This window comes from Theropithecus gelada, chromosome 1, assembly GCF_003255815.1.
Source record: "Theropithecus gelada isolate Dixy chromosome 1, Tgel_1.0, whole genome shotgun sequence".
Classification (NCBI taxonomy): Eukaryota; Metazoa; Chordata; class Mammalia; order Primates; family Cercopithecidae; genus Theropithecus; species Theropithecus gelada.
The window spans coordinates 210,296,599-210,321,344 of NC_037668.1; the positions used below are offsets into that span (position 1 = coordinate 210,296,599).

Consider the following 24,746-nt stretch of genomic DNA (forward strand, 5'->3'; position numbering starts at 1 on the left):
TTTGTTTTTTTTTTTTTTTTTTTTTTTTTTTTGAGACAGAGTCTCGCTTAGTCGCCCAGGCTGGAGTGCAGTGGCGCGATCTCGGCTCACTGCAAGCTCCGCGTCCCGGGTTCACGCCATTCTCCTGCCTCAGCCTCCCGAGTAGCTGGGACTACAGGCGCCCGCTGCCTCGCCCGGCTAATTTTTTGCATTTTTAGTAGAGACGGGGTTTCACCGTGTTAGCCAGGATGGTCTCGATCTCCTGACCTCGTGATCCGCCCGCCTCGGCCTCCCACAGTGCTGGGATTACAGGCGTGAGCCACCGCGCCCGGCCGCTAGTTTTTGAATTTTTGTATTTTTAGTAGAGACAGGGTTTCACCATGTTGGCCAGGCTGATCTCGAACGCCTGACCTCAAGTGATCCGCCCACTTTGGCCTCCCAAAGTGCTGGGATTACAGGTGTGAGCCACCGCGTCCGGCCCAGGCAACGTTTTTTAGGGCCCCTATTGTCAAGTGATTTAGAAAATTTCTGCTTTAACAACTTTTTCCAGAGATGTCCAGCCTTCTGAAAGCTTGAAATTAGAGCTGTTTCCTAGAAAGTGGCATACTTTCAAGAAGGAAGGAACACGGGTAGATGATGAAAAGAGAATACCTGCTTGAGAGGATCCCAGGCTCCTGTGGCCTGAAGTAGTCATTTGGTTTAACTGGCGTTAAACCTTCAATTTCTGTCCAGCCACATCTCAGCCTCAACGCTCATTTTAAAGGGTTTAAAATTTTTTTTTATTTTACAAGTAACAAATTAGTGGAATACTGAGTTTAAAATTTCACCTTCATCTGCATTCCCATGTCCATGTGGACACATGTTTCACAGAGTTAGGCTCATAGTTCAAGCCTGGCCATTAACATTGCTGAAACTGCCACTACTCTGTCCTATTTGGTTAATTAAGGTTTGTTGTTTTTTGTTTTTTTTTTTCCTTTCTCAAAAGCTTTAATGTTGACCTACTAGCAGGAAAATCAAAGGATATCGCTCTACACTTGAACCCACGCCTGAATATTAAAGCATTTATAAGAAATTCTTTTCTTCAGGAGTCCTGGGGAGAAGAAGAGAGAAATATTACCTCTTTCCCATTTAGTCCTGGGATGTACTTTGAGGTGAGGTTACAGTTTTTGAAAATGGGACAGCACCAAGCATCCTGGGAGCAGGAGTGGGATAAGTGGTCCATTTAAATCAAGTCCTAACTCAGTATGTGGAGGTCGTGTATGTTTTTTGTTTACTTGGAGATTGTAATTTGCCCCATTTTATAATGTGGGCAATCAGTATAAACAGCGAAGCCAGTAGAGTGTCAAATTATGTGCACTGGAATTGACATTTTTCATCATATTAAAGTTCCTGTGTAGCCCCATATTGATAGGAATGTAACCAGGAAGCTTGTCTCAGGACTGGAGTCACACATTTAATTGCAGAAGCGGACATAAGAACGTGGAGACCCTAAAACTGCTTGCTTGCACTGGCCATCACCTCCCATCAGGGTAGATGGTTTCAGGTGGCAGTCCTTTCTCCTAAGGAGTTAGTCTTGTTTGTATGTATTCAAGGAAAAATACATCAGTCCCTTGGAACTAAAAGGCATGTAGTCCCGAGTCCCCAAATAGGTGACTATTGTAACACATACCTTTCCCAAAATATGTTTTTGGGATGCTGAGCAGAGAATCGTCTCCTTGCGATGCGGATGCCGGGTGGTTGGCCAGCCTCACTCACCAGCTCAGGTGCCACTGCCTCACACAGTCACTTAGGGTCATTGGTTTAGGTTATAATTCTACAGCATTTTAAACTGCCACATCCTCTGGACCATGTGGGTTCTTGAGGACTCATCAAAACCCGTTACTAAAAGCATGAGTATCAGGCGGAATAGATAGCAATGTGACATGCGTTATTTATTCCTAAGTTCCAGTCTAATGCAGCGCCCTGGTATGTGGAGCGTAGACAGATGTGGGCTAATCATGGAGGGTTCCCTGGAAATTGTGGATATTGGTTTGGAATTCAGAAAGCTGGGAAGGATGTAGAAGGCTGAAGGTTGGCTTTTCTAGATTTAGGGCTTGATCTGAACAAGTCCTTAGAGTGGGAAGGGCAGCACAGGGTTGCTGGCTTGGCAAGAGTCAAGGCGTAAAGGGTGACGTGGGGTTTGCTGGAGGGAAACAGAGGTGAGCGCTCTAGAAGGAAGTTGAGCCTTGTGGTGGGTGACAGGAAACCAATGATGTAACTTGTTTTGGACCTATCTCGGCCCCAAGTTTGGATTTACTACATTAATATAAAAAAGGACAATGATACATTCAAGTAATGCTGAAAGATACTAAGATGAAAATATCTCCAACTTCGTAATTCAAATCATACCATTAGGATTAGATGAACCATATTCCAGGCAATTTTTTTTTTTTGCAGAGACAGTGAAAAGCATGGCTGGCCGAAGGAATGAATAGATGGATGTTGTATGCTTTTGAACAATCATCTTTTCCATTTAATTTTCTAATTCAGGAACAGTAATTATCCTCATGTTGATCACTGTTGACGATTTTCTGTACTGATAGGTCCTTTCCAGGGGCTTCCATCTCTTGCCTTTTAGCTATGCTTGCACTGAGATTATCTCAGGTCTTTCCATTATACCATTACTGTCATTTTAAATCTTCTTGCTGTTTCAAACACACTTTGGTTGTATCTAGTGTTTTAAAACAATCTCATTCAGTATTGTCATTTCATCCGTGGGCTCTTCCTCTGGATGGAATCCATGTTCTTCCCAGCTGTTCGGCAGCATCAGATGGTTGTGAGGGATTCTGTTGTTCTGTTTTCTTCTAGGCTGGGGGTCTTGCAAAGGATGTGCCTTCTTTTCATTTGCAGTAGTCTGCTCACCCAGAGGCATGTCATTTCTTTGCCACTTGCTTGTAATCCACTGGCTTTGTACTTGCTCTGATACAGTACAGGTGACTAATTGACTCCCTCTGCTGCCAACTTGGTTTTCCTTCTGAGCGATAGCATGAGGCTGTGTGTTTTGTGTTTTCTTGAGATTTTGTTACATATATCCAGGGTCCCTTCTACCTGGTTGGAACTGGGATTTCCACCATTCTTGTGGGGACAGAATCTCAGGTTACATCTATTTCCCCAATCCTCTGTAGCCACAGAAGCTTCATTGGCCAGCTCTGTTATCAGAGTGCAGGACTTGAGCTGAAACTTCCTCCCTCCTGATTTTCCTTGGCAGCCCTTTCCACGGCTCCTGTCAAAAGAACGAAAACCCTCAACTTGCCGCTTTGCAGATTCAGGTTTTGTGCTTCATTCTGGCCTCTGGGGGTGGGGCCGGGTTGGCAGCAAGGCTGAGCTGCCCCTCCTTCTTCTGAAGCCTTCATGGGGGGCCAGGAGCACAGGGAGAGCTCAGTGCAGGGCCTCCCAGAGGCCTTCTCAGTGTGCGTGGAAACCCAGCCTGGCACTAGCAGCGTGGCGCCAGCAGTGTAAAGTTGAGGTGTAAAGGTGATGTAAAAGGCTGGTTGTTTTTTTGGTTTTTCATTGAGTTTTGGGCACAGATGACTGTGAAGGGCAGACACTGCTGATGAATCTGAATGAATCTACCAGAATGCACAGCACTTCGCACTCATGGGATACCCAGCTTTGATGGCTTTGGACACACACTGAGGCTAAGATGTGCTGAGCTTGTGGAATCAGGATCACCAAGCAGCTGTAAAAACCCTAGCAAGTGCCTTAAGCTGCTGAAATTTCGTATTAATTGTCTGGCTTGTTCACGTCCTAGCGTTTGAGGCAGAAAAGACAGGATCCAAGTCCCTTGGTTCCAGGCTACTAGCTGGAAACAGCATCTCAGTGAACTAGAGCGACCACATTAGGAGTTTTCCTGCTTTAGGAGAGTCCCCAGCATCAGTGAGGAGGGGCAGCACTCCAGCTTTCCAGGAGCAAGGGGCAGGATGCGGCCGAGGGAGAGGGGCTGTTGAGGAAAGGAAGGCCGCAGGCCCTGGGGATGGTGTGAGGCTCCAAACACATCCAGGTCACTTCCCTGGGTGGGATGAGGCAGACAGTGCCACCACCAGGGACACTTTCGTTAGATTAGGGTCTTGGAAGTCACAGAAGGAAGTCAGCAGCAGCAGGCTAGGACTTTTCTACGTATAAAGAAATCAAATGGTTTATTCTGACAACCTGTTAGTGTGTAACACACACAAAATTTTAAACTAAGGGGAACCACTAATGGCATGTTTCCTTTCCTTTCAGATGATAATTTATTGTGATGTTAGAGAATTCAAGGTTGCAGTAAATGGCGTACACAGCCTGGAGTACAAACACAGATTTAAAGAGCTCAGCAGTATTGACACGCTGGAAATTAATGGAGACATCCACTTAGTGGAAGTAAGGAGCTGGTAGCCTACCTGCACAGCTGCTACAAAAACCGAAATACAGAATGGCTTCTGTGATACTGGCCTTGCCAAATCGCATCTCACTGTCATTCTATTGTTTATATTGTTAAAATGAGCTTGTGTGCCCTTCGGTCCTGCTGGGTGTTCTCAGTCCTTGCCATGAAGTATGGCAGTGTCTAGCACTGAATGGGGAAACTGGGGGCAGCAACACTTACAACCAGTTAAAGCCACTCTGCCGTCTCTCCTACTTTGGCTGACTCTTCAAGAATCCCAGTCAACAAGTATTTATGGAGTACCTACTAGAATACAGTAGCTAACATGTATTGAGCACAGATTTTTTTTTTTTTGGCAAAACTGTGCAAGGAGCTGGCATATACACTTAGTGGTCAAACAGACCAGTATGTTCCCTGTTCTCTTGAGCTTCGACTCTTCTGTGCTCTATCGCTGTGCACTGCTTTTTCTACAGGCATTACATCAACTCTAAGGGGTCCTCTGGGATTAGTTATGCAGCTGTTAAATCACCCGAAGACACTAATTTATCGAAGACACACCTCCTTCCCCGGTGATCACGCTCATAACCAGCGCGCTATCATATCCCATCATTGGGAGGACTGATGTTGACTTACATCATTTTCTTCATCACAATAAACATGTGGCTCTATTAGCTGCAAGCTTTACCAAATAATTAGCACGACATCTGAGCACAGCACAGAAATTAAGGCAAAAAAACCAAAGCAGAACAAGGAAATGGTGCTGAAATTAACCTGATGCCAAGCCCAAGACAGCTGATTTCTGTGTATTTGAACTTAGGGCGAATCCGAGTCTACACAGACTCCTACAGAAAGCTTAAGGAAGAGGCAAGATGCATTCAATTTGAAAGGTATTTGTGGGCAACAAAGTAAGGTCAGGATTAGACTTCAGGGAGTCATAAGGCAGGCAGTATCAGAAAGTGTACCCACAAAGCAGGCAGAGGTAATGCAAACATCTGTTTTGTTCCCATGCAAATCACCACTCAAGGCCTCTGTTCTTAAGATTAGTCCAGCATCATTAGCAACTGAGATCAAAGCACTCTTCTGCTTTAAGTGATTAAAATCAAACCTGTATCAGCAAGTTAAATTGTTGCATTTCTGTAATTTTTCTATTATTTGAGGGGAGTTGGCAGAAGTTCCATGTATATGGGATCTTTACAGGTCAGATCTTGTTTCAGGAAATTTCAAAGGTTTGGGAGTCGGGAGGGAAAAAAGCTCGCTCAGTGAGGATCATTTTATCACATTAAACTGGGGCAGAACTCTGCCAGGATTTAGGAATATTTTCAGAACAGATTTCAGTTAGATATTATTTCTATCCATATATTGAAAAGAATACCATTGTCAATCTTATTTTTTAAAAAGTACTCAGTGTAGAAATTGCTAGCCCTTAATTCTTTTTCAGCTTTTCATGTTAATTTATGCAGAGTCTCACCAAGCTCAAAGACACTGGTTGGGGGTGGGGGGTGCCACAGGGAAAGCTGTAGAAGGCAAGAAGACTCCAGAATCCTCCAGTTATTTTTCTTCATAAAGACCATCAAGGTGCTTAACCGAGCTTTGGAGACTGTGAGGCATTTGGGAAAAAAATAGCCCACTCACATCATTCCTTATAAGTCTTAAGTTCATTTGCATTTTATATGGAGTAAAAAATTTAAAAAGCTATTAGTATTTATTAATGAATTTTATTGAGACATTTCTTAGAAATATGCAATTCTATACAAGCAAGCTCTGTCTCTAAACTGCAAGTTGACCTTTTGCTTGCCACATTTCTGCATTAAACTTCTATATTAGTTTCAAAGGCTTTTAAACTGAATGCGAACATTCTATGGGATTGTTCTTGATGCCTTTAAAAAGGGGGCAGATTTAATTTCATTTGAGCCCTCACTTTCCAACTTCACCATGACCCAGTACTAGAGATTAGGGCACTTGAAAGCACTGAAAAAAATCTACTGATACTTACTGTCTTAGACAAGTAATTCTTAGTTAACCACCAATGGAATTGGGTTCATTCTTAATCTGGGAGGAGCTTCCTCATGCCACCCAGTGTTTCTGGGCCCTCCATGGGAGCAGCCAGGTGTGAGCTGCTTTAGAAGCAGCGTATTGCCTCCATCTCCCCTGTTTCCCAGAACAATAAAGGATAAAGGTGACAGTCACACTTCTGGGTTAAAAAAAAAAAAAAAAGCATTCCAGAACCACTTCTCTTTATAGGCACAAGAAATGAAGGCTGAAGTTCGCCTACCCAAAATGAAAAGTAGGCTGTGTGGTCAAAAGTATTTCTGTTGATTGCTAAATAACTTCATTTTCTTGAAGTAGAGAGCAACTTGGAGTGAAATCTGCAACACAGATACCATGTATATAAGACACTGCTGTACAGAAGAGTTAAGGCTTACAGTGCAAATGAGGCGTCTGCTTTGGGTGCTAAAAGTAAACAGGTCTGATATTATTACCATCAATCAGGAAGAGAATAATAAATGTTTAAACACACACATCAGTCTGTATAAAAATACCATGTCATTTACTCTTTCTGCAGCTCTATACAATAGGCAGGAGAGGCTTATGTGGTAGCATAAACCAGGTGAGAATTTTGTAAAGAAGTGATAAAACATTTGTTAAGTACCACGTAGGTGTATTAAGGCACCAAAAGTAACATGGCACCCAACACCCAAAAATAAAAATACAAAAAATCAGAACTCTGAGTAGAGTATGAAACACCACAGAAAGTCTTAGAAATAGCTCTGGAGCGGCTCTCCCAGGACAGTTTCCAGTTGCTGAATAGTCTTTTGGCACTGATGTTCTACTTCTTCACATTCATCTAAAAAAACAAAAAAAATCATCAAAATTAAAATCTGAGTCCGTCCGCCTGCCTCAGTTCTCATTAGTTGAATCTTAATGTCTTGCATTCTCTGGCAATCGTTCAATCAAGAGTGAAATGAAGCACATTAACAAAGCAGGGGGCGCCACGGACCCCCTCCCTCCACACTGCTCCTTCTACCTTCATTCCCTGCCCACAGGCTTGCCCTGGAAGCTGAATAAGAACCCCAAAAACTCAAACTTCCTAGGGATGCCACCCCTTTAGTAGCTCACACTTCCCCCCTCCAGGAGCTAAGAAACAAAGGAGAATGTACTTTTTTAGCTTAGATAAGCAGTGAATCAGTTCAGTACTGATCTACTTGCTCCACCATCCCTCCCTTAATAACATTTACTGGTATTTCCTGGGCCTAAGACTATGTTCTAGAACTGTCATAGCTCCCCATGTCACACTCACGAGCTTGTGATCTTTGTCAAATAATTGAAACCATTTAAGCCTCTAGTTTCTTCCTTTGTAAAACAGAGATAAAATGTGATTTTTAAGTGAAATAATCCATGTAAAGCACCTAACATGGAGTAATGAAGGAAAGTCGCTTGCTACTAAAAGTGGACATCCTACTGCATCCTTAATGCCACTAGGCCTTTCCATTAAACAACCTCCCATCTGGGGACCAAAACTTCAATCATACAAATGTATGAGGTTAATTAAAAACACTACTGTAATCTGCTTGTATGATCACAAAATACCACAAAAGTAAAGACAGTGAAGATCACACTGTAAACGAACTCTCAAATGATCACGAGGTGGTCACTTCACAACTCGCTCCCTCCACCCAATTCAAAACAGGAGCTCGAGCCTGCCTGTATTTGAGACTGGAGCCGCATGTATGAGGACTGGATCAACTGCTAGTCATGTTATATCCAAATCTGCATTATCATTGGGCACATTTTCACAGAATTTTACTGAATTATTCCTTAATTGTTTAATAGTTGGGAATAGTTTGGGAATTACCTTCCATCAACTCTGCTAAGAAAGGAATGGATTCTGGTAGCAAGACAATATAATTCTCCTTTAGTTTTTCAGCCAGTGCTAACACAGTAATCAAAGCAGCAAATCGAACCTGAAAGGGATAAAAGAGCAAAGAAATAAAAGGTAGTGTTACTGTATTAAGAGCTGTACTGACTTGAGACAAGCTCTAACTTTCTAAACTAAACATTAGTTCACATGCATTTATTCACCTCATTCAGCTTTCATCTTAGAATACCAGTTTAACCATTTGGGAGCTATTTGTAATATGCATAACCTTATAAATCAGTGTTTTCCAAACCGTGTCCCACGACTGCAAATCTTTAATGTGAAATGTCTTTTTATAATCTCTTCCTTTGAAAAAAAAAAAAACCAATAAAATAAAATGCCTCATGCAAACTCAAGTCTGTTGCAAATTTTATTTCACTGGAGCTCACCAGCCCACCAGGCTGCCAATACAGTACCTCTAGCCGCCTCTGGTGGGTCTCCCCACCCATAGCCCCTGACTGTGGTCACCACCATAGTTGTATGAGGGGCCAGGACACTCGCTTGGGAAAGTGCCCATCTCAGCACTGAATAAAAAACATTCTGTGTCACGATACCCTAGTTTTGGGGCTTTAAAAATGGTGTTCCTCACATGCCTTGTCTATGATAAGGAAAGCAAGCAGTAGTTGGGTATTGTTAGCTTTTGAAACAAAAGCCCTACTGGTCATCTAATTTTGGATATTTTAAAGAATATCTGGATAGTACAAAGTGAATTATTAAAAAACCAGTTGTAACTACCTAGATTCAATCAGGATTTCCTTGATTTGTGCAATCAAAGTAAAATATTACAATAAATTTGACACTGCTACTTGTATAAAAACCTATGGTTTAAAATGTGGGGGTTCATGAAAACAGTCTCATTGTTAGCATATCCTAATAAAGAATTTGAACTAATAAATCTTCTTAATAAAATTCTGCTTTGGGCTGTTATATCCAGTAAGGTTCTAATACAGTCATTAGTTTGAGAAATGGCGACTTATTGCGAAAAGTTTGAAATTTGTGACACTTGGGTGTGGAATTTTGACTTACACTCAACCTACCCACCCATGTTTTATTTCCACTGCCACCACTTACTCAACAAGATCATAAACTTAGTATCTATAAACAACAGAAGGTATTGCGCTAACTCAAAAGACTATTCTGTGGACAAATTCAATGCATCTCTCTCTGGAGCACAATGACATTTCAATGGCACTTAAAAAGCAAGGAATTACTTCAAGTCTTTGTTATTTAAAAGTATTTAGAAAGTATTTTAGTACTTCTGCCCAGTGCACCATTGGGGTGGGGATAAGGGCATTGCTATTCTTTACAAATAGCCTGTAAGTAAAAACCAAAATTTTCTTAGGCACAAATTTCTGCCTAATACAAAAGACCGGACCTCTAGTACTGGACGACAAATAGCAATGTTCTTCCCTGCCGGTTTACCAGGGGCCTGCATCTGTGACCACCTGCAGGCTGTTTAGGCCATACAGTGAAAAGATGCAGTGTCAGTACTTGTCACCCAGTTCCTAACCTTAGGCGAGGCATCTCTGGTCTTTAGCAGAATCTGGTAGTTCAGTGGTTTCCAAAGAGAGTCATCCGCCATGGCCACCGAAAACTGCGCGATGCACGGTATCAGCTGCTTTGTCACCCGTTCCTGGAATTTCTCTTCTCCCCCAAGCCTGTTTTCCAGCTATGAAGACACAAAGACTTTGAACAACAGGTCTCATTTCTTTCTTCTGTTTGAAAAAATACCCAACATACACATATTTTACTATCTTTCATGATAGAGCAGGTTCAAAAACCAGGCACTATTCTAATACCATCTAGGGCAAATGTATTGCCTTCTGGAACTCAAATGGAGTTTTATACCCTTTACCATCGCCCCTTTCTCTCCAGCAGAACATCTTGGAGGAGCTCTTTCCTCCAGAGGGCAGCCATGCTCTGACGCGTTCTCAATGAGGCCCAGTTAAAACAAATGAATACATTAACCATGACACCTTATATCATGTCTTTCTTTTGAGCAGTTAAACGAACAAACAAAAAACCCAAAAAACAACTCAGGGCCAGGCACGGTGGTTCACGCCTGTAATCCTAGCACTCTGGGAGGCCAAGGTGGGCAGATCACTTGAGGTCAGGAGTTCGAGACCAGCCTGGCCAACACGGCAAAACCCCATCCCTACTAAAAATACAAAAATTAGCCAGGTATGGAGGCAGGCGCCTATAATCTCAGCCATTCAGGAGGCTGAAGCACAAGAATTGCTTGAACCTGGGAGGTGGAGGTGCAGTGAGCTGAGATTGCATACTGCACTCCAGCCTGGGTGACAGAGCAATACCCTGACCTGTCTCAAAAAAACAAAACAACAAAACAAAAAACTCAAATTCCACAATGAAGTTATATCTTTGAAAAAACAATTTTCAAATAAAAAATTTCATTTAATAAGACCAAAAAAAAAAAAACAACCTCACAAAGGAAAAAGCCTAACAAGCTGTCATTCGAGCAGATCTAAAACCTCCAAGCTCCAACAGTGATGGCTTCCTCAGTAACGAAAGATGGTTCTGTTCGGTTACCTGATCCACCAGAGGCATCATCAAGGCTTCTGCTCTCTCTTTACTTATAAAATGCTGGGTATCAAAAAGGAAGATTTTGTATAAACAGTTCAAAATAAACTGCAACAGCAAGCAGCACTTTTCAGGGTCATTTTCAGAGTCAAAAAATGCTTCATCTGTAGATGTGGGAAGAGTAAAAATGAAAAAACACTGAACTTAACCATTTAACCTCCAATGTTTACACTGAAATCACTATTAAAATAACCATAATCAGAAGAGTCTAAAATGATCTAGAAATCATAATCAGGATGAAGGTAGAACACAAAAAGGATGGTCTCTCGAAGAATGATTCCTTCTTTTAGAGTTAAGATGCTAACACTCGGTTTGGCAAGTTAAATTCCCTCAGCTGTCAAGTGGGTCATTTATTAGCATCAGAGAATAAACGAATCTTAATTTTTATGTTTTAAAGTTACTTCCAGTAACTGACAGCGATGGCCATTTACTTTATCCTTTCTCCCAAGTGAGCTGACATATAACATTTGTTCATCATGCTAAAACAACACTTCACTGTCTGACAACAATGAAGTAAAAAATTCACCCTCCTCAGCTTAGAACTTAAGAACTTTTAAAATCTTGTCTCCGAGCACTAGGTTGTGTCTTACTGGTACCTTGTATAAGGCACACAGAGCGACAACTGAACTGAAGCAACTACCCACCTGTTTTGGAGATGTTCACCTGGTTCAAGGTGTCAGCAAAAGGCTTCACTAAGTGGCCGGCAAACAGCGTAAAAAGCCCTTTCAGCTTTTCAGCAATGCAATCTGCCAAGTTGTAAAATGTCAACAACCTGTCCTTTGGGGCATCTTCTGTTTTAGCCCAATCAAACAGCTAAAAGGATAAGATAGTATCAGTTTCTTCAACATCTTGTCACTTAAATCTGAGCACAAAGGGGAGGAAGAGGAAGAAAGCATCACCTTGAAGAACAGGGGTCGGAATGTGACCTCGGAAAGCTTGACAACCATGGCTACTAGACAGTCAATGATACAATTTTCTGTTCTTCCAACTTCCTCCAGATCGTTCTGAAAACAGAAGAGCCCATTTATTAGAGTGCTGATATCTAACTGTAAATTATGTTGGCAAGTACCACTGTTACACAGCTAGACAGATTGTCCTTGGACTCTTCAACAGGTGGGTAACAACTTTAGGATTTGGAGGAGTGAACCTGAGCTTACCTCAGAGTGCTGGGCTCGGAAGTCCAGGGCCTCCAGGAAAAAGGCGGTTAGCTGAGACTGATGGGAGGTGAGCTCTTCCTTCTTCATCACCCCAATATGCTCTTGCAAGATGCTCATAAACGGACCCATGTGATTCTACCAATAACACAGTAAAGAGATGTGCCATTTTCTTTTTTTTTTTTTTTTGAGACGGAGTCTTGCTCTGTCCCCCTGGCTGGAGTGCAGTGGCGCGATCTCGGCTCACTGCAAGCTCCGCCTCCCGGGTTCCTGCCATTCTCCTGCCTCAGCCTCCCAAGTAGCTGGGACTACAGGCACCTGCCACCGCGCCCGGCTAATTTTTTGTATTTTTAGTAGAGACGGGGTTTCACCATGGTCTCGATCTCCTGACCTTGTGATCCGCCCGCCTCGGCCTCCCAAAGTGCTGGGATTACAGGCGTGAGCCACCCCGTGCCCGGCCGAGATGTGCCATTTTCAAATGATTCCTAGAGTTCAGCAATGTGCATTTTTCAAAATTAAATAAACATATTCTTCTTTAAGTCAAAGTTTACACATTTCAGTACCACCTCTCCCTTCTCCAAAGTCTTAATACCCAATATGATCTAACCTTCCAGTTCTTCTCAATCTGCTTGTAAGTTTTTCTGATGGCGGGCAACAGGACTCGGGGTGCGAGTGTGGTAGCCAGTGTCTTTTTCAGAGATGTGAGACGGATATTAGCCTGTGAGGAGGCAGAACCCACTTCACTAGTGATTTTCTCCAAGTGAATCACCTACAGGAATATAAAAAAAGTGATCAGGGCCATTGCAGATCCTCGCTGACAAACATACACTTAGAGAAAGGCTTCATGATGACGCACTAGTGTTTGGAAAATGCTTAGCACCTTTTAACTACACTCAGTGTTCCTTTTAAAGCCAGTCCTAAACGTCAGTGGATAAAACTGGGCAGACACCTCTTGCCCAACTTGCGATCAGGGACAAAGGCCAGTGGTAGAGGCAGACGCACACAGAGCACCCAGACAGATGATTTTGTTAGAGGACAGGAATGCAAGAGACCATGGCAAGAGTCAAGTTGCTAAAAAACCAAGAAAGCTCCTCAGAGCACAGGCTGAGAAGGTGACTTGTAAGCCCTGGCTGTGGTGTATGTGAACCGGTTTAATCATTTGCCCATGGTAATGAAGGCTCCTAACCTTGTAAATGGCAAACGATCAACACAATGGAACAGCCAGGGCTCAACATTCTTGAGCATTTTCAATCAGAAATACCACTGGCCCCTAGCGTGCTGACAGGAAACTGCTGACCTGCAATACAAAAATTCTGCTTTGCAAGATGCCTTCGGATTAAACCTCTCACAGTAGAAACAGGGCCCACAAATTTCCACAAGTAATAAAAGGCGGCTCTATCAGCCCAACTCCAAATATCTCACAGAAGAGAAAAAAAACCAGAATACGTTCCGCACAATTAAAGAAGAGAAGCGCCTCACTAAAAAGTGACCCCCATATCAATTTCAAGATTAAGCGGCAAGGAGGATGGAAGAGAAAAAAATTCACATTTAATAAAAGCAAGCACATCTCTTTAGAAATAAGACTCCTTTCTGTCAAACAGAAACTAACCCTTAAAGAAAAAACAATCACGAAATCTGTGATCTTTTACTTGCCCCAGCCACCCCGTGTAGCGTGTCGCGGTCATCGTGGCTCACCTGGGAGAGAATGCCTTCCAGGTAGGGGCTGATGAAGTGCGGGAGAGTCTCCACAACCTTCTGCAGGGCGGCCAAGGCACTGAGCAGGTAGACCTCGCTGGAGACCAGCTCGCTGGTGTTCTTCATTGTTGTCAGCAACGAGGGCATCAGGCTAGAAACGGAGTAAGAGCTTTAGAGGAACTGAAAGCAGAAACGGAGGCTAGGGAATGCAGCAGAGGCATTCGGAAAAAAACAACAAACTGCCTGTTCCCTCATATCTCTATCTACCTCACAGCCTAAAAAGCGCTGTCTACACATTTTATGTGGCTAAGCACAAGAGATCTCCCAGTGCCAACAGTATGGACACGACCGTAATTTAAAAGTTAACAATGGCTTTCATTAACTGAACACTTACTATGTTTCAGGCACTATGCAAAACTCCTTGCAAGCACTGCCCTACAGAAATCCTATGAGGTAGATACTGTCTCTGTTTCATAGACAGTAAAACTCTAACAGGTTAAGGAACATACTGGCTGTGTATAGTAAGGAACTACCATAGCCAGGAGCTTCTAACTTCCACATTTGGCAACAGAAGGCAGCTTTGGCCTTGCCTAACTGGGTGGGCCCTTCTGCCGAGAACCTTCACCAATGCTTTCTGACTATGCTAGACAAAAGGAAGGAAGAATGGGGGACGATTAACATCACAAAGCAGTGCATTTGAAGATAAATGGGAAGGCTGTCTTTCCGTTTGAAGATTATTTTTATTGTTTTTTTAAGAGACAGGGTCTCACTCTGTTGCCCAGGCTACAGTGCAGCGGTGCAGTCATAGCTTACTATAGCATCACACTCCTGGGCTCAAACGATCTCCCTGCCTTGGCCTCCCAAAGTGCTGGGATCACAGCCTTGAGCCACCACACCCTGCAAGATCAATTCTTTAACAAATCCAATTTTATGCAACGTCTACTCAGAGGAAAAAGAAAAAAGTCACCAAGGTGTTATTTTTCAATGTGTGCCAGGCGGTAACAGCTCCTGTTTAAGTCTCCGGCCGCATACCTGGGAAGCTGGGGGATAGCCAGTGCCTCCAGGGTGGAGGTCACCTCTGCTACGCACAGCAGCGCGCTTCCCAAGACATTCTTCTCCTCCTTTCTCTCTGGAGCAATCAGTTTCACAGCAGTGCTCAGCACTGGGACAAAAGGATCTGGATTTTCTGCACCAAAATTCTTGCATAAAAGCTTTAAGGTATACAATGCTGTCTGTCTGTTGATTGCTTGTTCTTCTTCCCCTTCCTTTTTCTTACGCTGCACAATGGCCAAAAGGTCTGGAACCAGTTTTAGGAAACGGGTAACCTGAAGGGGACAGCCAGAATCCCCAAATCATTAAAGCTGCAAAAAATGTTTGTCCATTTTTCCCATTGTCACAGCTTGAGACTGTCCAAATGGAAATCAGACTTGGGGGTCCTGAGTCACACAGTCATGGTAAGCAAAATGCATGTTCTAACCAGTTTTTCACGCATACAATTTGGAGTAAAAGGGACTTAGAATTATGCTAAGGCTAAAGCCACAAAGCTGTGTAGTAAGAATTCCACTAGGCTGAAATTTCATTCTAAGAGCTCTTACAACACACATGTATTCCCATTAGAATTAACATCACATTTTAAAACATGTCATGGTATTATATTCAGATAATAATATACTTCAATTTGAAATTGTACCACTAGAGAAACTGAAGGGAGTTAAATGCAGCTCCTTGATAAAGCAAAGTAAATGGGTGTGTCCTGGGTCTTCACTCACTATTGTCTTCTTCCAGGATATATTCTGCTGCAGCTTGTTATTCAAAAGGTCCAGCGCTTTCCGCCGAACAGATGGCAGGCGATTGCCCACCAGCCCTCTGATCACAGGAATGAATGTCTCTGTGGGCAGCAAGGCATTGACCTGAAGAGAAGTTTTATATTTAACATGATAAGAAAAAAAAATTAAAAAAAGATCAACTTCAGTTAAGACAGACGGCTGTCCATTGCACACCTCCAGGCACCAGGCACTTTCACACACATTTTCTTATTTAATTCTTAAAATAACCTTTCAGGTAGGCATTACTAACCACACATTATCAAACAAAACAAAAGCTTGATGTCAGGAGGAAGTGTCAAAGGCATGAAGCTAAACCATTTAGCTAGATTTGAATTAGCAATCCTAATTTCAAGGCCAGTGATATGCATGTAACATACTTCATATTTTTATTGTATTCTACTTGAATAAAGTAGAACATTATATATTACATGACTTAATTTTTAAAATATATGAGGCACATATTCTCATAACTGGTAGGGAAACAATTTTTTCCAGACAAATTTATTTCTAGTCATCAAGAGATTATTTTCTAAGAAAAATCTGAGCTTTGTTATATTCATAAAAGGAATTGCTAAGTTTTTTCTTAAAAACTTTAAATGATTTCACAGTAATATAAAAAACAGCAACAAAACAATTAATTCCAGGGAGAAATGAAAACCTACCTTGTCCAACAGGTCGTAAGCTTTACTAAGGAGCGCACGCCAGAACTTCACAGTGAGTTTGTCTGCGTTCCTTTCCATGGACTGTGCAACAGCATTGATATAGCCGAGAACGGTCTCCAGCAACCTGAAACATACAGCCTCGCTCAGCAAACAGCAGCTGAAGGCACTCAGAGAACTCGCTCATGTCTATCTCATGCTAAATGTTTCAAGTAGAAAGACCAATTAAATAATTCTGTACTAAATTATTTCAAAAACTACTTGGACAGAAAGGAAATGAGGGATTACTGCCATAGACAGAGATCATCAAGAAGTAACTAGGCACTTCCGTGCAGAAGCATCGTCCTCGCTCAGACTGTGAGGTGAGGAATAAACAACAGATGCTGAAGGCGTTTAAGGAACGCACTCATATCTAGCTCATGCTCAGTGGGTCTCACTGTGCTGTCCAAGTGGGGTGTTCAGGGAATTATGGTCCTAGGTTAACGGCAGGTGTGTACACACACACACATGCACACACACGCACACACCATTTGTATAAAGAGAAATATTAATACAAATGAACATATAACCCACTTCTTTCACATTATTAGGAGACCAAAAAAAAAAAAAAAGACTATAAACTTCAAATAACCTGTAATTAGAAAAGCACACATCAAATTCCAACACAACTACCACTGGAGATCCCCCCACTGCTGCCAGCCTGAGGTGGGAGCTAGAAGGAAGAGTGGAGACAGAAGTTGACATAGCACAGCAGAGGAGGGGAGAAGGGGGCTCAGACAAATCAGCTCCAAAAACGAAAGTCCTACACATAGCACTAAAAGTCGGCCCACAGGACTGGAGCTCAGCAGCTCACAATCCTGGCTACAGGGCAGGCACTTTCCAGCGGACAGGGCAGGACAGTGGCCCTGGGAACGCCCTGCATCTGAAAAGGAGGTACACAGCAAGGCCAGAAGGCACCCCCTCCGAGGACATGGGAGTGAAAGGAAAATTCCTGCACCCAAATATATAATGGCAACATATGGATTATAATCCATGGAATAAAGAATTCATGAGCCCACAGAAATCAGGGCCAGATGAAAAGACACTAAACAGATATGGCAACTCAATACAATACCGAAACTTGACATGGATTGTGAAGCAGAAACACATGCGGTGTAAAGGACAGTGCTGGGATAATTCGGGAGACTGGAATAGGAACTGTAGATTACATCACTGGATTGGACCAATGTTAAATTTTCTGAATTTGATCAACGTACTGTGGTTTTATAAGAACATCTCTTATTCTTAAAGACATAATATATATGACTTACTTTCACATGGCCCAGAGAAAAAAACCCTACGCAGCGAGAACACTAAGGTAAATGTGGCAAAAGTGAACCTGGTTGTAAAGAGTATATGAATTTTCTGTACTATTTTTCCAGGTTTTCTATAAGTTTGAAGTCATTTCCAAATAAAAAGTAAAAAAAGTAAAAAAAGAAAAGTAAACATACCTCTCTTCAAGGCCTTTTAAAATCTCAGGACCACCACTCTCAACTACCTAATTTTTAAAGAAGATGTCATTAGAATATAAAAGTTGATAATAAAAGTCATTTCAAGTCAGTTCAATGAAACTTGGACCATTCACTCAAACTTTCCATAGCAACTTTTTCTGACATTACAATTTAATCAGTTCATATCATCCTCATTATACTGTAGTAACTCTATTTATCTTAATTTAATTACATTCTAGTGGTGGTATCTAAAAAGTACTACAATGGTTCAGAAAAATACAGCAATCAACACTGAATTACCGCTACCAAATTCTATGACATGCCGATCTGGTGAGCGCGCATATCATTGGTTGAGAAGTTAAACATTACAGATTTCAGCTGGAATCCCCCAAGTACTGCTCCTTGGTCCTATTCTCCCATTACCCAAGTCCCACAAACACAACCATCATCCCAAATCTGCTACCAAATGTTTCAAACAGTACATATCATGGAACAACATGTTTTTCTGGAAACATATTTTTGAGATCTATGCATGGTGACCTATGTTCTAGTTCATTCATTTTAACTGCATATGATATTCCTCTATAAATACAACTTAACTATCCATTTGCCTCTGTTGCCAGATGTTCAGTTTATGTCCATTTTTTTCCCCTTTTATTAGTAATGCTAGAGAAGAACATTTTTATGTCCCTTTGAGCATCTAGGCAAGTTTTTACAGCATATATGCCTAAGGAAGGGAATGACCAGATCATAGGAATTACCAGAACTTTCAACCTCATGGGATCCTGCCAATTGCTTTCCAAAGTGGTTGGAACAATCACGCTGTCTGCCACTACCTGCCCACTCCCTGGGATTAACAACTTCAACAGTTTTGCCAATTTGATGGGTATCACATTTAATCACATTTCCTGCTTACTGGAGAGGCTAAATGACATTGTACATTAATTGGCCATTTGTGATCCCTCTTCAGTGAATTCATCTTCTTTGCCAGTTGTTCTAAAGGAAACTGATGTTTTTTGATTTATGCAGAGCAATAATCTTCTCTTAGGCTGTGGCTTTCTAGTGAAAATCAAAATTTTAAAGAAATTCTTTTCTATCCTCCAGTCACGATCATGTTCTCCTTGATTTTCTTCTAAACATTTGAACTGTTGTTTTTCACAATGAAGTTTTACTCTGACTAAAGCTGTCTTTTCTATAAGGTGTGACATCAGACTTTTCCCCAAATGGAAAACAAATCATGCCAGGGCCAGCACTTGAACCATTCTCTCCCCCAACTGCTTTGTAAAACCACCTACTGCACTTCTTACCTACGCCTGCATGTGTTTCTGGGCCTACTGTTCAGTCGCATTGGTCCATCATCAGATGTATGGTATCAGATGGTATAGTATGGTATCAGATGGTATAGTATGGTATCAGATGGTATGATATGGTACCAGATGTATGGTATGGTATCAGATGGTATAGTGGTATCAGATGTATGGTATGGTATCAGATGGTATGGTATCAGATGCTATAGTATGGTATCAGATGTATGGTATGGTATCAGATGGTACTCCTGCACCATACCCCTGTCTTTGGCCCCTTACAGTTTGGTATCAATGTATCAATATAATTTCTTAAAATGATATAATTGAAAAAGCACATTAAGTTTCTAGACTAATCTGGGCAGATCTGCCATCTTTAAATAGTGAGGCTTCTTATGCGTAAACAGTGTCTCTCTTTCCATTTCTTCCAAGTTTTCTTCTGTGTCCCTTCATATCTTGGACATTCCTCCATAATATTTGTGCACATATTTTTGTCAGGCTTGTTCTTGGTACCTTATAAGTTTATGTTTTTTTAAGTTTATGTTTTTATTATACAGGAAATCTTTTTTATCTACTCTGTTTTCTAATTTGAGGAATAATATTAGTAACGGTGTGTGAGACTAATTAGTTCAGCCAGCTTACTTGATACAGATCACGACCTACACTTATCTCTAGATAGTGTCTACACTGATCTCTCTCAAGCAAGCTTACTGAACTCATTATTAGTTCTAATTGCTGATTCTCTTCTTCCCTGTTTCTTACACTTCATTTCTTTTCCTGAATAGAAACAATGACAGAGGGCATTCTTGTCCCTGACTGCAGCAGGCACACCATTAATATTTCATCATTAGGTATGATATAAACCACAAGCTTCAGATTGTCACCTTTATTAGGCCAGAGTAATTCCCATCTATCCTGCACTGCCGAGAGGATTTTCTTAAGTTGTGAATGAGTATTGAATCTGCTGAATTATTTCACTGTAAAATGTAAAATGATCATATGTTTTCCCTTCTTCATCTGTTAATGCATTATAGGACTTAATGTACTTTACAGTACTCTAATGTCAAACCATTTTTATATTCCTGGTCATGATATTCCTTTCTTTCCTTTCTTTTCTCTCATTATTTAAACAAGTTTAATACACAAACAGAGATGTACACAAATCATACATGCAGAACTCACTATATCCAGGTAAAGAAAGGCTGGGCATGGTAAAGAAAGGCTCGGCATGGTGGCTCATGCCTGTAATCCTAGCACTATGGGAGTCTGAGGTAGGAGGATCGCTTGAGGCCAGGAATTTGACATCAGCCTGGACAATATAGCGAGAACTCATCTCTATAAAAAAAAGTTTTAAAACTAGCCAGACGTAGGTGGCACACGCCTATAGTCCCAGCTACTTGGGAGGCTGAGGCAAGAGGATTGCTTGAGCCCAGGAGTTCCAGGTTGCAGTGAGCCATGATGACTCTGCCGCACTTCAGCCTGGGACACAGAGTGAGACCTGTCTCACAAAATAAAATAAAACACAGGCAATTTATCTACTCTGCTGGTAGACATTTGAGTTGTTACCAACTTTGTGCTACCACGAAGAATGTTATGAATATGATAAACATTCGTGTAGTTTTTTTGGTGTACATGTTCATATACTTCTGGTGGGTACACAACACTTAAGAATGAAACCACTGAACATAGAGTTTACATTATGTTCAATCTCAGTAGATCGTGACGAACAGTTTTTCAGAGTGAAATGTACTTTTTTTTCTATTATCTTTAAAGGCATGCCTCACATTTTCATAAGCCATTTACCAAGCTACTTCTACTAACTGAAAACACAGTTCCCTTGGAAACAGCAGAATTACCTTTTTATAAACACATTTAAAGAACATATTACCTTTTTCAGAAAATTATTGGAAGACAGGAGCTGAGACATGAAGGACACTGACAAAAATTTAAAATGCCGCAGTTGCTTGCTAGTGTGAGTCTCTACATTAAAAATCTGTAGCATTTCTTCTTGTGATTCACTCTTATTAGACACTGCTTTGGAAATGGTTTCTGAAACAGCAACAAAACAAGTGACCCAATTCACTTTCACTCAAATCCTTCATACAGAATTAATAGATATGACCTTTCAAGTAAAGGATGGTTAATGGGATAACATTTTCACAGAGAAATTTATTCGTCTATTACATCCAGTTTCTCCTCTTCTAAATTAGTGAAAAACATGAGTGTATTTGCCAAGAAAGTACCCAATGGCCCTGAGAAGCGAGTGTTTAAGACAAAAAACAAAACAGGGAAAGTGGACAATCAAATGGAAGAAGACCATATCACAGAAGGAGCCTTTGAACTTCCAACTGCAGATGTAGATTTCTTTATTAAATGTATCTAATGTAAATGGGGTTGGCAGTGCAGTGTTAAAAACCTCTATCCTACAGAATGACTTACTGCTAAGACATTTCCTTACCCACATCACCACATACTCTCCAGGGACCTCCCGCGTCTGTCCCTGCCAAACCTGAGCTGACTGCAGGATAGGACAAGTCACTGCCCGGCCAAACAGGATGACAGGGCCAATGGCTGGCCATGCAGAAAACAGTCTCCGCGGAGCTCTTAGAGTATCTTCTTTCTAACGTGCCTTGTTGTTCTGCTTCGAAGAGTAGAACACTAAGAACTTTCAACATGTCAACCCTTTCTTAACGAAATAAAAATTTTTAGAGATGGGGTCTTACTATGTTGCTAAGGCTGGTCTTGAACCGGGCTAAAGTAATCCTCCTGTCTCACTCTCCTGGGTAGCTGGGACCACAGGCTGATACCATCACACCTGGCTTCATCAACCCTTTCCCAAGCCAGCCTCAGTGGTGCTGCGGTTAGTGGGATTTTCTTGAAGGCTCTGCTGTATGGTACAATTTTAATATTTTGCTGCCACTCCTGTGGTACCCACTTTTTTTCTTTTCATGTACATGTCTTCAGATATTTTAATGAGAAGCTGAGAGACAGCTAACGAGGTCCTGATCATTTACTGTCATTCGAACCTAACTCATCCTGGATACCAGCAACATTCCACAGCCAAGATGTAAGCACAGGGCACAGAGGTATAAAAGACAATGTGTGAGGAATGGCAAATGGAATTCCGACTATTTTCCATAAGGATTCAAGAAAGTACACAATCAAATTAAAATGATTAACTTACTTTAAAAATCCTTCTGAAGATGTACTAAGGATAACCTATATTCTCTTCTGTTTCTCCTTAGCTTTCAGATTGAACGGTAAGTGACACCCGATCTACACTTACCTTCTTTTTCCTCTGGCAGCTTTAGTAAGTACTGGAGGATATTCATCAAGCTTTGTATCTGATGCTGGACACTAAACTCACAACAGACTGAAAACCAAAATTCAATGTCTGCTTCTAAAATAGCATCCTGTGTAGAAAGAGAAAAAAGTAATAAATCTGTACTTAGGAATTGTGAAGGCATAATTTCAGGATAATGTGCATTAGGATTTCTAGCAGAAAAGAGTATACTACTTTATTTAGAGTAGGTCAAGATCTACTCGCAGATCCCATGTCTAAGAAGTCATTTAAAAATGGTCCTTGACTTATCCAAACAGGGCTTTTCCAAACAATCACCCGTGTTTGTGTCTTACTAACTTCAGGGACACGGAGGCTCCTCTATTTCCCCACAAACTGCCTTCAAAACCACTTTGAAGAGATGCTGTTTGATTACTCATCAGCCATACTCTCCTGGGCTCAAAACAGAACCACCTGCATGGCACCAGATCTGTTTCACAGAAAAGTTAATTCACCCTCAGATGTTTTGCTGCAACTGAGGATATTCAGAGTGCTACGGGCTCTGAATGAAATTCTTTTAAATGCCAAAAACCTTTTTGAAAAAGGTTCTGAGCAAAAAGGTTCTAAATAACACACATTAGGCATCACCAGCCCCATGTTTAAACTGGACAATAACATAAAATCTGTGTAAATCACCATTTTCCTTATCTTCCCACCCTAGGTTCTGACCTTTTCTCCATAGGCAGCCGCCAGCACTGTTTTTGTGACATACTGTTCAAAAAGCAAGACGAGGAGAACCCAGAGGAATTTCTCTGCACCCAGTGTATCAACAAGCTGAACAAGGATGGGCAGGCGCCTGTGCTCCGGGACGTGTGGCAGTGCATCCACAAATACACTAATGATTTTTACCACGATCTCTTCAACGTTTCTTGAAACTTCTATAGAATCTCCACTGTCAGACTGCAAAACAGCAAGCAGAGATAGTAAGTAGGTGCAAGTAATCTTCCACAAAACAAGCTTTAGGTGGAAAAGATAAGGCTTTTAGATGGGCCCCAAGAAGTTACCAGAAGAATTTTATTTATTTTTTTAGAGACAGGGTCTTTCTCCGTGGCCCAAGATGAAGTGCAGTGGCGTGACCATATCTCACCATAGCCTGGATTTCCTAAGCTCAAAGCGATCCTCCTACCCCAGCCTCCCAAGAAGCTGGGACACCCCAGAACCCCCGCCACCACTTTTTAAAAATTTTTGTAGAGACGGGCTTTTGCTATGTTGACCAGGCTGGTCTCAAACTCCTGGCCTCAAATAATCCCACCTCAGCCCCCAACGTGCTGGTGTTACAGGTGCATGTCACCACACTCAGTCAGCCACAAGAGTTTTAATAATCAAAGCCCTAACAATAAATATTCAGTAAGTAACTATCATGTCCCAGGTGCTATTTAGCCCTGAGGGGAATACAAAGTGTATGATATGAGCCCTGCCCCAAAGGAGGTTTATTTTCTGTAGAAACAGGATACATGGCCGAGCGCAGTGGCTCACGCCTATAATCCCAACACTTTGGGAGGCCAAGGTGGGCAGATCACCTAAGGCCAGGAGTTCAAGACCAGCCAGGCCAACATGGTGAACCCCATCTCTACTAAAAATACAAAATTGCTGGGTGTGGTGGTTCCTGCCTGTAGTCCCAGCTACTCGGGAGGCTGAGGCAGGAGAATCACTTGAAACCAGGAGGCGGAGGTTGCAGTGACCCGAGATCATGCCATTGCACTCTAGCCTGGGCAACAAGAGCAAAACTCAGTCTCAAACAAACAAACAAACAAAAGAAACAGAATACATATGTGAAAAGATAACAGGAGGCAGTAACAGCAGATGCCAAATACGTGACACTGATAGCGAGTCCACTTAGGCTGCCTGGGAACACTGCATAAATCACGCAGGATTTGGGTTGTGCCTCAAGAAGAATGAAGATAAGCAGAGCACAGAAAAGGCCAGCAACTTCTTGCTGCTTTCGGAATAAAGGTTGAACCATTTTATTCCAGGTATTGGTGATCAAAATACAGTCGTTGAATACATGACAGAAAACACTTGAATGAATGACTAAACCAACGTCTACCTGTCTCAACCCTCTGCTCTCCATCCATCTATCACCATTACATTCTTCAAACACACTGTGAACATTCCTAGATCATGCCTTTTCTCATACTATTGGCTCTGCCATCACTGAACAAATCCTATCTTCTTTCACACCGGTTCAAATTTTCTTACAGAACCTTCTGGTCATCCTGTCCCATATGGACTATCTCCTATTCTGAACTCTTTAGCATTTACTTGACTGGCACTGACCATATGAATGCATATTATTATTTTTCTTTTTAGGTATATATCCTATACTTGCCAACTTGGTGGACACTGAGAACACCCATCTAATACTAAGGTTAAAAGAAGGTGCTGAATA

At 41.7% G+C, this 24,746-nt stretch overlaps 2 protein-coding genes across 4 annotated transcripts in view; one reads left to right on the top strand and one right to left on the bottom strand.

The window, feature by feature from the left end:
- The window catches only part of LGALS8 (galectin 8), a 32,410-nt gene extending 23,768 nt beyond the window's left edge, over nt 1-8,642 (top strand). For all 3 annotated transcript variants that reach the window (XM_025369385.1, XM_025369376.1, XM_025369396.1), the window contains 2 exons: nt 965-1,130; nt 4,240-8,642. In XM_025369385.1, the coding sequence (XP_025225170.1) occupies nt 965-1,130; nt 4,240-4,389 (316 nt within the window). In that variant the 3' untranslated portion in view covers nt 4,390-8,642. The remainder of the gene's footprint in view (nt 1-964; nt 1,131-4,239) is intronic.
- HEATR1 (HEAT repeat containing 1) overlaps nt 5,250-24,746 on the bottom strand; it is a 58,314-nt gene continuing 38,817 nt past the window's right edge. Inside the window, exons 30-45 of the mRNA XM_025369362.1 lie at nt 23,027-23,257; nt 22,304-22,430; nt 20,906-21,066; nt 17,714-17,760; nt 16,227-16,350; nt 15,508-15,648; nt 14,771-15,063; nt 13,739-13,889; nt 12,651-12,812; nt 12,047-12,181; nt 11,789-11,893; nt 11,534-11,702; nt 10,839-10,993; nt 9,802-9,960; nt 8,229-8,337; nt 5,250-7,220 (exon numbers count right to left, since the gene is read on the bottom strand). Coding sequence (XP_025225147.1) covers nt 7,132-7,220; nt 8,229-8,337; nt 9,802-9,960; nt 10,839-10,993; nt 11,534-11,702; nt 11,789-11,893; nt 12,047-12,181; nt 12,651-12,812; nt 13,739-13,889; nt 14,771-15,063; nt 15,508-15,648; nt 16,227-16,350; nt 17,714-17,760; nt 20,906-21,066; nt 22,304-22,430; nt 23,027-23,257 — 2,358 coding nt within the window. The 3' untranslated portion in view covers nt 5,250-7,131. The remainder of the gene's footprint in view (nt 7,221-8,228; nt 8,338-9,801; nt 9,961-10,838; nt 10,994-11,533; nt 11,703-11,788; nt 11,894-12,046; nt 12,182-12,650; nt 12,813-13,738; nt 13,890-14,770; nt 15,064-15,507; nt 15,649-16,226; nt 16,351-17,713; nt 17,761-20,905; nt 21,067-22,303; nt 22,431-23,026; nt 23,258-24,746) is intronic.